The sequence below is a fragment of the Paramisgurnus dabryanus genome, chromosome 1 (assembly GCF_030506205.2).
Source record: "Paramisgurnus dabryanus chromosome 1, PD_genome_1.1, whole genome shotgun sequence".
NCBI classification, from domain to species: Eukaryota; Metazoa; Chordata; class Actinopteri; order Cypriniformes; family Cobitidae; genus Paramisgurnus; species Paramisgurnus dabryanus.
In genome coordinates this window covers 49,120,330-49,132,587 of record NC_133337.1, presented here as the reverse complement: position 1 = coordinate 49,132,587, position 12,258 = coordinate 49,120,330, and the positions used below count along the sequence as shown (strand labels likewise).

General features: G+C 37.7%; 1 protein-coding gene across 2 annotated transcripts in view; it reads left to right on the top strand.

Moving 5' to 3' along the window:
* The window catches only part of gpam (glycerol-3-phosphate acyltransferase, mitochondrial), a 34,487-nt gene that overhangs the window by 10,907 nt on the left and 11,322 nt on the right, over positions 1–12,258 (top strand). The window contains exons 4-16 of one of the 2 annotated variants that reach the window (XM_065262995.1): positions 603–676; positions 1,143–1,256; positions 1,333–1,461; positions 1,737–1,836; positions 3,758–3,894; positions 3,985–4,084; positions 6,724–6,936; positions 7,970–8,083; positions 8,171–8,256; positions 8,359–8,465; positions 8,600–8,670; positions 8,764–9,028; positions 9,210–9,361. In XM_065262995.1, coding sequence (XP_065119067.1) covers positions 603–676; positions 1,143–1,256; positions 1,333–1,461; positions 1,737–1,836; positions 3,758–3,894; positions 3,985–4,084; positions 6,724–6,936; positions 7,970–8,083; positions 8,171–8,256; positions 8,359–8,465; positions 8,600–8,670; positions 8,764–9,028; positions 9,210–9,361 — 1,662 coding nt within the window. Of the gene's footprint in view, positions 1–602; positions 677–1,118; positions 1,257–1,332; positions 1,462–1,736; positions 1,837–3,757; positions 3,895–3,984; positions 4,085–6,723; positions 6,937–7,969; positions 8,084–8,170; positions 8,257–8,358; positions 8,466–8,599; positions 8,671–8,763; positions 9,029–9,209; positions 9,362–12,258 lie in introns of both variants that reach the window. The other variant, XM_065262994.1, reaches the window with a different exon arrangement.

The window sequence follows — 12,258 nt, the reverse complement described above, 5'->3', positions numbered from 1 at the left end:
AAAAATGACAATCGTTTAGCTAGATAAGACCCTTATGCCTCGTTTGGGATCGTTTAGAGTCTATTGAAGTGTTGAGTTAAGTATTAAATGTTGGGCTCTATTAAAGTCCATTAAAATTAGAAAAATCCTGCAATGTTTTCCTCAAAGAACATAATTTCTTCTCGACTCAACAAAGAAAGACATCAACATTTTGGATGACATGGTGGTGAGTAAATTATCTGGATTTTTCTTTTAAGAAAATGGACTAATCCTTTAATTCTAAACATTGTTATAATGTCCTTCCCGAACCACTAGGGGGTCCCTTGATCTTAATTTCAAGCAGAGCTTGAAATGTCATTTGAGAATCACTCTGTGCAAGTGCTGCATGCATTTGAACACGCTTATCGACATGCGTCTTGATATAATAGGTATGGATTTCTAACAAACCTAGCGTCCGTAGCAGAAAATACAGATAAAACGCATCACTGCATGATCATATTACCATATTGTTTACTGCCATGCGAGTCACAAATTAAATCTTGGCAAGCCACGCAACTGCTGTATGTTAACTGAGAGTCATCTGTTTTTTTTTACATCTGGTTAATTGAAATGATGTTTTGCAGGAGAGGCTGTTCAATCCCAGCATCCCCTCACTGGGACTCCGTAATGTGATTTACATCAATGAAACGCACACAAGGTAAACACCAACCTGTGTTAGGGGTTTATTCCCACAAATACCTGACCAGTTCCTTCATTTTTATCACAAGAATCACTATAATACATGCTGCTTGGATACACACCTTTTACCATTGCATTGTGTATTAAAAACCTCATTTAAGTTTATGATACATCATTAATACCCTAGTTGTTCAGATAAAGTTACCAACCAAATGACCCAGCCTCTGTTTACATACAGGAGTCAGATGAACGGTTGTAGGTTTCGATGTGGAGTGGAAAGTCAGGAAATAAATAATTAAGTCTGTTTTTCTGAGGATAGTATGTGTCCAGGTCACGTGACAAAGGTGGTCCGACCTAGTACTGCCAATCACAGGATGTGGACAGTGTAATATTGCATAACTAATTTGATGAAATTGGTGTGTTTTTAAGACAAATTTTTGTATTTTTCTCACTATACACAGCTACTTTAATTTTATATTATGCAGACACAGAGGTTGGCTCGCACGGAGGTTGAGTTATGTGCTCTTCGTCCTGGAAAGAGATGTCCACAGGGACATGTTCGCCCGCAACGTGGTGGAGAACGTGCTCAACAACAGCAGGTACCACCAACAGGCTACATGGGAGAGGTATGGGGGGTATAAATAAGCATCATTATTCACTGTATCCTTGTTTTAGGCTGGAAAGCGCTATTATTGAAGTAGCAGCCGAGTCCGAAGATGATTCCAAAGCTGACGGTAAGGTCAGACGGAAGGCCAGAGGATTCCTGCAGGAAATGGTGGCCAATATCTCACCGGCCTTCATCAGGTACAATTTTGACAGAGCTGAAGGAGTTTTAAGTAATATCTGCACAGCAGCCCGAATGAACTGAATCTATTAGAATGGTTACTGAATCATTTAATTCACTGAATCATGTCCGACTCGAAATTGTTTTGTATCAGCATTCATACAGTATGTACACATGTGCATCTTATTTTTGTGTCATAAATATATAAAAAAATTATATAAACATTGGCAGCTCCTTTGCTTGCTACTAGATTTTAGTGATTTTTCTTTAAACCAAGATCTTTTATTTTATTCAGATTAACAGGATGGGTGTTGTTGAAGCTGTTCAATGGATTTTTCTGGAGCATTCAGATACATAAAGGTCAACTAGAGATGGTGAAGAAAGCAGCATCAGAGGTCAGACATCGACCAAAACATCCCAATACAAACATAGATGGATAAAACTGTCAGCTGATTTACTTCGTGTTTAATGGACCACAATTTTAAAATAATCTACACCCCCTCATGTCCTTTTATGGTTGTACTAATTTTTAAAATTATAAAAAAGTTGAAGTACCAGTGTATAGATTTTTACCGGCATCTAGTGGCGAGACTGTGAATTGCAACCAACGGCTCAGCTCACAGCTCAATCCTCCCTTTCGGAACGCATAGTGAAGCTACGGTAGCCACCACAGGACAAACACGTCAACGTCTGAGACAACGTATTGACAAAACACGCTCTATATAGCAGTTTGTCCGTCTAAAGATAAGGAAAAAGGATAAACGTCATTGATGCAGATGTTCATTTTATAATTAAACATTTTCTAAAATGTAAATTTTTTGGTTTTATTTGTATATTATGTACATTGCAATTAAATGCAAGAAATTAAAGTAATTTTTTTCATGTACATGCATACTTGAAGGTGTATAGCATGCATCACGAAACTCAACGAACTTGGGCACTATAGGCTAATAATGATAATAATGACTATAGGCACACAGATAAAATGAAATTTAAAAATGATTGGCAAAATGATTTCTTTTTTTACAACAGTTACTTTGAAAATAAAACTGCATTAGTTATCTGTAAACAGAGTAATGTTTGCTTATTTATTTTTTAATATTAGAAAATTAAAAATTAGGAGAATCAGGGCAACTTTAATTTTAATATAACACAGCTGCATTTACTTTCGGCCCACGGCCCTCAGTCAGGTTTGATTTTTGGCCCATGGTAGGAAAAAGTTTGGGCACCCCTGTATTAGGGCTACGATATGGCGACCTCCATGTAAGGAGACCCATGGTGTATGTAAATTAAAACGTCTCATTCCAAGGTAATTAAAACAATATAGTTCATTTAATAAGGTGTAAGGTCTTTATACACCACTGATAATATAGTTATGTATATTATATTGCATTTCTGTCAAAACTACACAATGCACCTTTAAAGGGACAGTTCGGCCAAAAATGATATTAAAGCCATGATTTACTCACCCCCAAGCTGTCCGAGTTGCATATGTCCATCGTTGTTCAGACAAACACATTTTCGGATATTTTAGAAATTGTTTTAGATCTTTCAGTTGATTAAATGTAATGTTACGGGGTCCACCCATAGTCCACGACCTTCAAGTCCAAAAAAAGTGCGTCCATCCTTCACAAAATAAATCCAAACGGCTCCAGGATGATAAACAAAGGTCTTCTGAGGGAATCCGTGCGGTGTTGTTGTAGAAATATCCATTTAAAACTTTATTAACGAAAATAAATACCTTCTGGTAGCGCCGCCATCTTAGTCGCGTCCGCATTCAGGATGAGAGCTTACGCAGCCTACGGAGGCTACTCTGCTGCTGCTCTGTGCCCCCGCCCTCCGAATTTGTCATACGTCACTAAGAAAAGTGCGTACACTACGCTAATACTCTCTCCTGAATACAGAGGAGTCTAAGATGACAGCGCTACCGGAAGGTATTTATTTTCATTAATAAAGTTTTAAATATGGATATTTCTACAACAACACCGCACGGATTACCCTCAGAAGACCTTTGTTTATCATCCTGGAGCCATTTGGATTTAATTTGTGAAGGATGGACGCACTTTTTTTGGACATGAAGGTCGTGGACTATGGGTGGACCCCGTAACATTACATTTAATCAACTGAAAGATCTAAAACATTTTCTAAAATATGGACGATGGACATATGCAACTCAGACAGCTTGGGGGTGAGTAAATCATGGGTTTAATATCATTTTTGGCCGAACTATCCCTTTAATGAGAGGACGATTAAAGAAAAAAGCTTTATGCAGCAAGTCTTCTAGCGTCTTACTCTTGTGTCTTCCCTGTGTTTCAGTACAATGCTCCACTGGTCTTTCTTCCTGTTCACAAGTCCCACATAGATTACCTGCTCATCACCTTTATCCTCTTCTGTCACAACATCAAAGCCCCTCACATCGCCGCCGGCAACAACCTCAACATCCCCATTTTAAGGTAAAACTGGGGATGACTATTGTTAAATATGTTAAAATACCTATACGTGACAATGGACATTGTAAATGACATTCTCCCTTTTTCTCTCAGGACGCTTATACGCAAACTTGGAGGTTTCTTCATTCGCCGTAAACTTGATGAGACGTCGGATGGAAAGAAAGACGTGTTATACAGATCACTGTTACATGCAGTAAGACATTTTTGTGTTTTTTAGAAGGGGCCTTTTTAATAAACATTTTCTTCACAAGTGTATTATTAGCTCAACTGGTAGAGGATTAAATTAGCAATGCAAAGGAGATGGGTTTGAATCCTAGGAAACGCATACTGACTAAACATATGCCTTGAATGTGCTTTGGCTAGAAGCATCTATCCATTAAATGTGTGTATTTTTAGTGGCATCTAGTGGTGAGATTGTGAATTACAACCAACGGCTCTTTCCATAGCTCACCCCTACCTTTAGAAACGCATAGAGAAGCTACGGTAGCCGCCACAGGACAAACACATCATCGTCTGAGTTAAAGCAACACCAAAGAGGTTTTTTTACCTTTAATTAACGTTTCCAAAAAAGTTTCAGTGGTTCATCCACTCAAAACAGGGTGAATGGCACTTTCACATTCGCTTTGCAGCCCTCTATCGGCCAAAACCGCACTAAAGAAGTTTCCAACCGTCGGGTAGTGGTCCTGTAGTTCGAGTGAAAACTACAAAAACTTGCTTTATGGCAGACCTACAATCCAATCAGAGCCAGCTATGCTGCAGTATTTACGACAGTGCTAATGAACAATTACGCGTCTAACCTGTAGGGGGAGCAAAGAGCAATAACTCTTTAGCGTTGCTTTAATGTAGTGACCAATTGCGCTCTATAGTGACAGTTTTAAAGGAATAATCTACTCATTTTCAATATTAAACAATGTTATTACCTTAACTAAGAATTGTTGATACATCTCTCTATCATCTGTGTGCGTGCACATAAGCGCTGGAGCGCGCTGCGACACTTCGATAGCATTTAGCTTAGCCCCATTCATTCTATGGTACCAATCAGAGATAAAGTTAGAAGTGACCAAACGTAATAGCGTAATAGCACTTTTGGGAGTACTTCGACTCGCCTGAAAAGTCCACTCCCCTTCTCCCTCTCATAATGGGAGAGGGAGGGTGTTACTGCGCAGAGTCGAAGTACTCCCAAAAGTGCTGTTCCGCCATAAAATATAGTTCCTCTTTTAAATTCGCTTAGAAAAGCGCTACGTTTTATTTTGTACCACCAAACTTGCTCGTATAACTACTCGTCTTAAATAGGAAAAACGTTGATGTGTTTGGTCACTTCTAACTTTATCTCTGATTGGTACCATTGAATGAATGGGGCTAAGCTAAATGCTATCGAAGTGTCGCAGTGCGCTCCAGCGTTTGCGTGCACGCACACAGATGATAGAGGGATGTATCAACTATTCTTAGTTAAGGTAATAACATAGTTTAATATTGAAAATGAGTAGACTATCCATGTAAGGGGACCTGCGGTGTATATAGATAAAGACATTCTAAGGCAATAAAAACAGTATAGTTCATTATGTAAGGTCTTTATACACCACTGATAATTTAGTTATGTATATTACATTGCATTTCTGTCAAGAGATCCTTCTAAAAGTTACACAATGCACCTTTAATGTAAATATTAACCAAAGATAAGGCAGATTTATTGTGTTTAGTTGTTAAAAACAACATGGTGCTAGCACACCAATATAAGGTGTAATTCTCACACACTAACTGATAAACTGATAGTCTTGAATAACGCATCTGCTAAACGCGTACATGTGAAAGCTAGTGGCTGTCATTGTGAGATGAAGAAGTTGGTAAGTGATTGCCACAGGATGCTGATAGATTACTTCTGCATTATTCATGCAGTCTCATGTTGTGCACCACATTGCCACAATAGGCTGCTTTATTTACAGAGAGTTTGTCAAAGATGCATCTTGGATTAAATGTATAACTGGAAGTAAAATTGGGCATACTGAGACAAAATTTATATCAGGGTATTTTTCAAAATTATGCCGTTTCACGGTATGACAGTATTGTTTTTTTCATGCACGACTAGGTGTTAACCACATTTTCCCCTGACTGAGAGAGAAAATACTGCAGAAGATTAACTCTGAATGTTTTATTTTACTGTAATGATGAGTGAATATTGTAAAAAAATAAAAATTGTAGAAAACTAAAATGCACACAACAATGATTGGTTCATTTAGTGCAGGGGTGCCCAAACTCGTTCCTTAAAGGAAAACACCACCGTTTTTCAATATTTTACTATGTTTTAACCTCAACTTAGATGAATTAAAACATCCCTATCTTTTTTCAATGCGTGCACTTTTAATCTTTGTACAGCGCTTCGTGAATGTGTTAGCATTTAGCCTAGCCCTATTCGTTCCTATGGCTCCAAACAAAAGTTTTATTTTGTGCCACCATACTTACATACTCATGTAACAGTCTTAAAATAGGGAAAACATGGAAGTGTTTGGTGGCTTCTAAATTCATCCCTGTTTGGAGCCATAGGAATGAATGGGGCTAGGCTAAATGCTAACACATTCACGAGGTGCTGTACAAAGATTAAAAGTGCACACATTGAAAAAAGATAGGTCAGCCAAACTCTCCAGAACGTAATGCCGTCATTTTTATTTATTCAGTGAAGTGCAATAAAAAAAAGTGTCATCTTGGCAGCATTTTATTGTAGTGCTTCGTCGTTTTAACTCATCACGCTTTATTCAGACTGAAAGCACTACTTTGTTAAGATATGGTTTCGATGGTGCTCTCACTATCTCTCTTCACTTTCTCTTTCTCTCTCAGTACACAGAGGAATTGTTGCGTCAGCAGCAGTTTTTGGAGGTGTATTTAGAGGGCACACGTTCTCGAAGTGGGAAGCCGTCTCCTGCCCGTGCTGGCATGCTTTCCATAGTGGTGGACACGCTGTGTACCGGCAGCATCCCTGATGTTTTGATCGTGCCCGTTGGCATCTCATACGACCGCATTATTGAGGGAAACTACAACAGCGAACAGCTGGTAGGACCCAATGTTGACCAATATCACCTTAAGAATTTGTGTGATTCTCATGAAATCCAGATTTAAGAGGTGTCCAGCATCAGATTTTTTTAGTTTTTTTGTACATATATGATTAAGGTCTGAACTTACTAGAACCATTATTTTTAGAGGATTTAAAAAATATTTCCTATAGAATTATTTTTTTTAGATTATCATTATCAAAAATTATCATTACCGCAACATGATATTACATTAAATATACGCATTTACAAACTCATGTTTCGGTAATGAGAACTAAAAAGTTGTCTAGGTACTATGACAAACAAAATGTCAACTTTTATCTGGAGAGAAAAAATAAGAACTGCTTACCTGGGAGCCATCTTGAGTGTCACAGTCAATTATGTCCCTTCAAACTATTTTTTTTAATGTTAGTTCCTTGATGGCTTAAACGATGATTGAAAATTGTTGCGGAGGATGAGAAAATTGTTCTTGGACACATTTATATTTCTTATTATTGTCTCTACATTTACCAATGATCACCAAATACCACATGTTTCTTTACTGTAAATGTTTATAGTATAACATGCACTGAAGCTTTTAATTTTTTAGATATTTTTAATTATAAATATTTCCATGTCAAAGAACCCAAATCCAGTTGCGGTAATGAAAATGTTCCCCTTAAATTTAGAAAAACAACAAAATTGGTTTGTATGATGTCATTTAAAATCATGTGCAAAATAGTACATGAAGAGATGTTTGTATATGCTTCTAATTTTGATACTCTTACTTTGCATTTACGTTTTTTATCAAAATGTTTCATGACACCTCATAAGTCTAATTTCGACCCATTTGTCATTTTGGAGTCTTTTTGTAAATATTTCTGACCCCGTCTATGAAATTCAGGCTAATTCTGAGATTTGGACCTTACTCGGTCAATATTAAATTCGTTATATTTTCACAGAAAGTTCGCTTTTTTCTATCTGATCTATAAGCATAGAAAATGCTTGCAAATCAACCCATCAGCGTGTATAAACCAATTTTGCTTTCGCTTTAGGGAAGACCAAAGAAAAATGAAAGTCTTTGGGGTGTGGCCTGTGGCGTGTTCAGAATGCTCCGGAAGAACTACGGATGTGTGCGTGTGGATTTCACTCAGCCCTTTTCCCTAAAGGTTAGAGGAGTTTGTCAGCACATAAACTTAATGAAATTTTCACAAGATCTCTTCTCTGATGCCTGGATTGTGTTTCCAATGCTGCAGGAGTACCTGGATACGCAACGCAGTCGCCATCTCCAAACCACTCTGACCCTGGAGCAGGTCCTTCTTCCCACCATCATCGCTGCACAGTACGGTCATTACATTGCCAGCAACCAACACCCAACATAATAACATGGACTGGTGTATACTGGTATCAGTGTTACTTACAAGATGATGTTGTTTTTGTGCAGGCCTGATCATGCTGTTGTTAATGGAGAAGATGGAGATCATGGAGACCTGACAGATGAACCCTGGAGGAGGCAGGTTATCGCTAACCTAGCCAAGCATGTACTCTTCAGTAAGAGACACCTGAAGCCATGATGCATTTGATTTTGTATCCTCATTGTTTTATCATTGGTCAAGATCATGGGTTCGACCCCGGTGCTCATAAAAATGTGATAATCTGATTACAGCCTTTTGTGTTTCCCATAGCCGCTAGCAAGTCATCAGCAATCATGTCCACTCATATCGTGGCCTGTCTCCTCCTATACCGACACAGAGAGGTAAGCACACACAAGTATTATGTTATCATGTTGACCTTTTTCCACAGCATCTACTGGTGCACTTTGTGACAAATGGTTATTTGTACTGGGCAGGGTGTGCTGCTGTCTAAACTGGTGGAGGATTTCTTCAACATGAAGGAAGAGATCTTGTCACGCGACTTTGACCTGGGATTTTCCGGGAACTCGGAGGATGTGGTGATGCACGCGCTCAGCCTCCTGGGAAACTGCGTGAACGTCACCAGCACCAACAAAAACTCAGAGTTCATCATCGCCCCTCGAAGCACAGTTCCTGCACTCTTTGAGCTGAATTTCTACAGCAATGGCCTTTTCCATGTCTTCATCGGCGATGCCATTATAGGTAAAGCGTTCTCCTGTGAGACGTCTTTTTATCGGACATAAACAGTACAGTGGATCTTTTATCCTTACAGACAGCATATTAGTGCCATATGCATCACAATAGTTTTAGCACTATGTGTATGTTTGGACATTTAGGAGTAGATTGACCTTGAGGTTTACATTTTGTTATTTTTTTATGCTAGCTTGCACTGCGCTGGCCCTGCTGAAAGAACAACCAGCAATAACTTCAGCACATGAGCAGAGTTCCTCGTCCACGTTGCTGAGCCAGGAGAGACTCATCCGCAGGGCTGCTGGACTCTCCCACTTTCTGTCCAATGAGGTGGCAGTGGCAATGGTACGTCTTCACACCACTATCCTAAAGCAACAGCACCATCTAGTGGTTAAAGTTGAATAGAGCAGTGTTTGTTTTGCAGATTAAAGTCTGTAAAAACACAGGTTTGTTTTCGTTATTTACTGTTTTATACATGAAATCAACCTACATAATGTAAAATAATGGAATTACTGTAATTTAATGTAATGTTAAGTAATGTAATTCTGTGAAAAAACGATAAATTTAATTTTGACTAAGTAAGGCTTTATCAAAGATTGAAATGAAAGTAAAAACAATGATTCATATCAGACTTGGATTCTCATAATCTCCCAATTTGATTTATTTTCCCAGCCAGCGTTTTTTTTTTTTTTTAAGTTGACAGCCAGCGCCAGCGCATTTTTTATGATTTTCACAAAAGTTAAATCCCTTCCAGAAAATGTTCTTATTTAAATATATAAACTGCTGAACAGACCCACTGCTTTCAAACAAACAAAAAACATTCATTTTTTCTCTTTCTGTCACTTCTCAAATATGGGTAGGTTTCTTCAAAAATATAAAATTTTGAGCAAAAAGCTTAAATAATTGCATTTTTGTAAAGGACTTTTGTTCGAGGTCAGATTCAGAGCGATAATTAAAACATACACAGAGTTTGAACTGTTTGGCCTTAGTGGAGGCTTCCGTGTTTTATTAGTTGGGTAAGAGCGCCACCAATATGGATTGTTGTAAAAACCCATCATTGGCAGGGAAACGTTTTCTCTTAACTCATTCCTCGCCAGAGTTTTTTTTTAAAGTTTCCCGCCAGCATTTTTGGTGATTTTCACAAGTTTCACAAAATGTTTTCCAGGAAAATTTTCTTCTAAAATAGTTATATAAACATACAAATATATCAAAAGAAAGAACAGACCCTCTGCTTTCAAACAAACAATAAGCAAACAAAAAAAAAATTCATCCTATCTGTATTTTTTTTCTTTGCTTATAAACTCTTAAATATGGCTTTTTCTTAAAAAATATTTTTTTTTAGCAAAAAGCTGAAATAATTGCTTTTTTGTAAAGAAAATTTGTTAGAGATCAGATTCAGTATGATTATCAAAACATATACAGAGTTTAAAATTATTAAATATTTTTATTGCTTTTTTATAAATTGGGTAAGTTCTCCAACTAGTGTATAATCACTGTATTACAGATTAACACAAAAACTCATCAGGAACATGTTTTTTCATGCAAATGTTTTCTCTTAAAGGTAGGGTATCTAATTTTGAAAAATGTTAACGGTAGCCGACTAGCAATGAAATCACGATCCCACCCTCCATTCAAATCGCCATCCAAAGTCAAGCTTCTTTCAAAACACATGAACACGCACAGATCAGACGGTCACGTCTCATTCACCAGTGAGAAAACTTTGCAGTATAAAGTGAATAACATTTCCAAAAAAACCAACATAAACAACTGGTTTACATTAGAATCAGATAAAGCACACTTTCGGTTGTGTAGACGTAGTAACTATATCGTTACGCTAATCCGTAAACGAAAACAAATTTCAGAAGCAACACAATGTTTCATCAAAGTAGAATATCTGAATCCATCTCAATACAATCATATCACATACCTACCTTACCAAAATAAACAGTGCAACGACCCTTTCAGACCCTTTGCCTCCTGCAGCTGTTTGCATCTCGTGGTAAAGCAGTAAAGTTACCGATGTTCATTTGGGTTTTTGCTCTTTGCTGATCCAGGCAGGTTTTGCTGTTGTTGTTATAAAATGTCTTTCGTTTTGTGGGTCCTGGGCAGGAGGTCAATTCAGCAGAAAAGTTTGCCATTCTCCCTCTGTTTACAGACAGGAGGTGAGCGCACGTGAATGTGCTGATGACGTATGGTGTCTGTGTGAACAGGCTGCGCGGTGGCATTCAAATTACGCTTACGGATGAGGGACAAAAAGGCAACGTCCGTTCGGACCGAGATCTATGATTGGTTGAACATTTTTTGGTCCTACGCCTTTCACAGATCACACACATTTCTACAAATACATTTAAACAACTTAACATAGTGATTGCTATCAGGATGTGAGGAGACTTTTAACGAACATAACTAAAAATGTTTCTGGATCAAATCAGATACCATACCTTTAATTGACGAGATGATTCATGAATTCGAGAAATGAAGGAGATAACTTGTCAATAGCGGGGACTGATCATTGGCAGGGAAAGAGTTAACCTGAATTTCACAGACACGGTCGCATATAGACCTGGCCCTGGGATATAGTCCTGCGCATTTGCTATTGCACACGCTCCAGCTCTCCGCTATGTGCTTAGCTTTGATTTTTCAAACCCACACCTTATGGTTTGCAAATGTGTGGTTTCTAGTCTATATCTTTGACTATATGACTAAACAAGCTGTGAAAGTTCTACGAAAGCAAAACTATTCACAGGTATGCTATAGGAAACCAATGAAGGAACGTTTGCATAAGTGCTTTAAACCAAACAGACATTTTTATATCAAGTAAAATTTTGCTCTTTTAATATAGACTGTAGTGTTTTATAGCAGCCTGATCTAAACCACCTTCAGTGGAACTAAACTTAAATGACAGGTTTAATATATGACCCGGGACCACAAAACCAGTCATAAGTCGTACGGGTATATTTGTAGAAGAGCCAAAAATACATAGAATCTGTAAAAATAATGTATTTTTCTTTTATGCCAAAAATCATTGGTTTATTATGTAAAGATCATGTTCCATGTATATTTTTTTTACACTTTCTACAGTAAATATATCAAAACTTTATTTTGGTGAGTGGATGCAGCAAAATTCCCAAAAATTGGCAAGGAACTCACCTACAAACTCTTGTTGCTACACATATGTTTCTGAAGACTTCAGTTACATTTTCTCAACGTTTAGATTTTTTCACCATAAAATTTCAGATTTT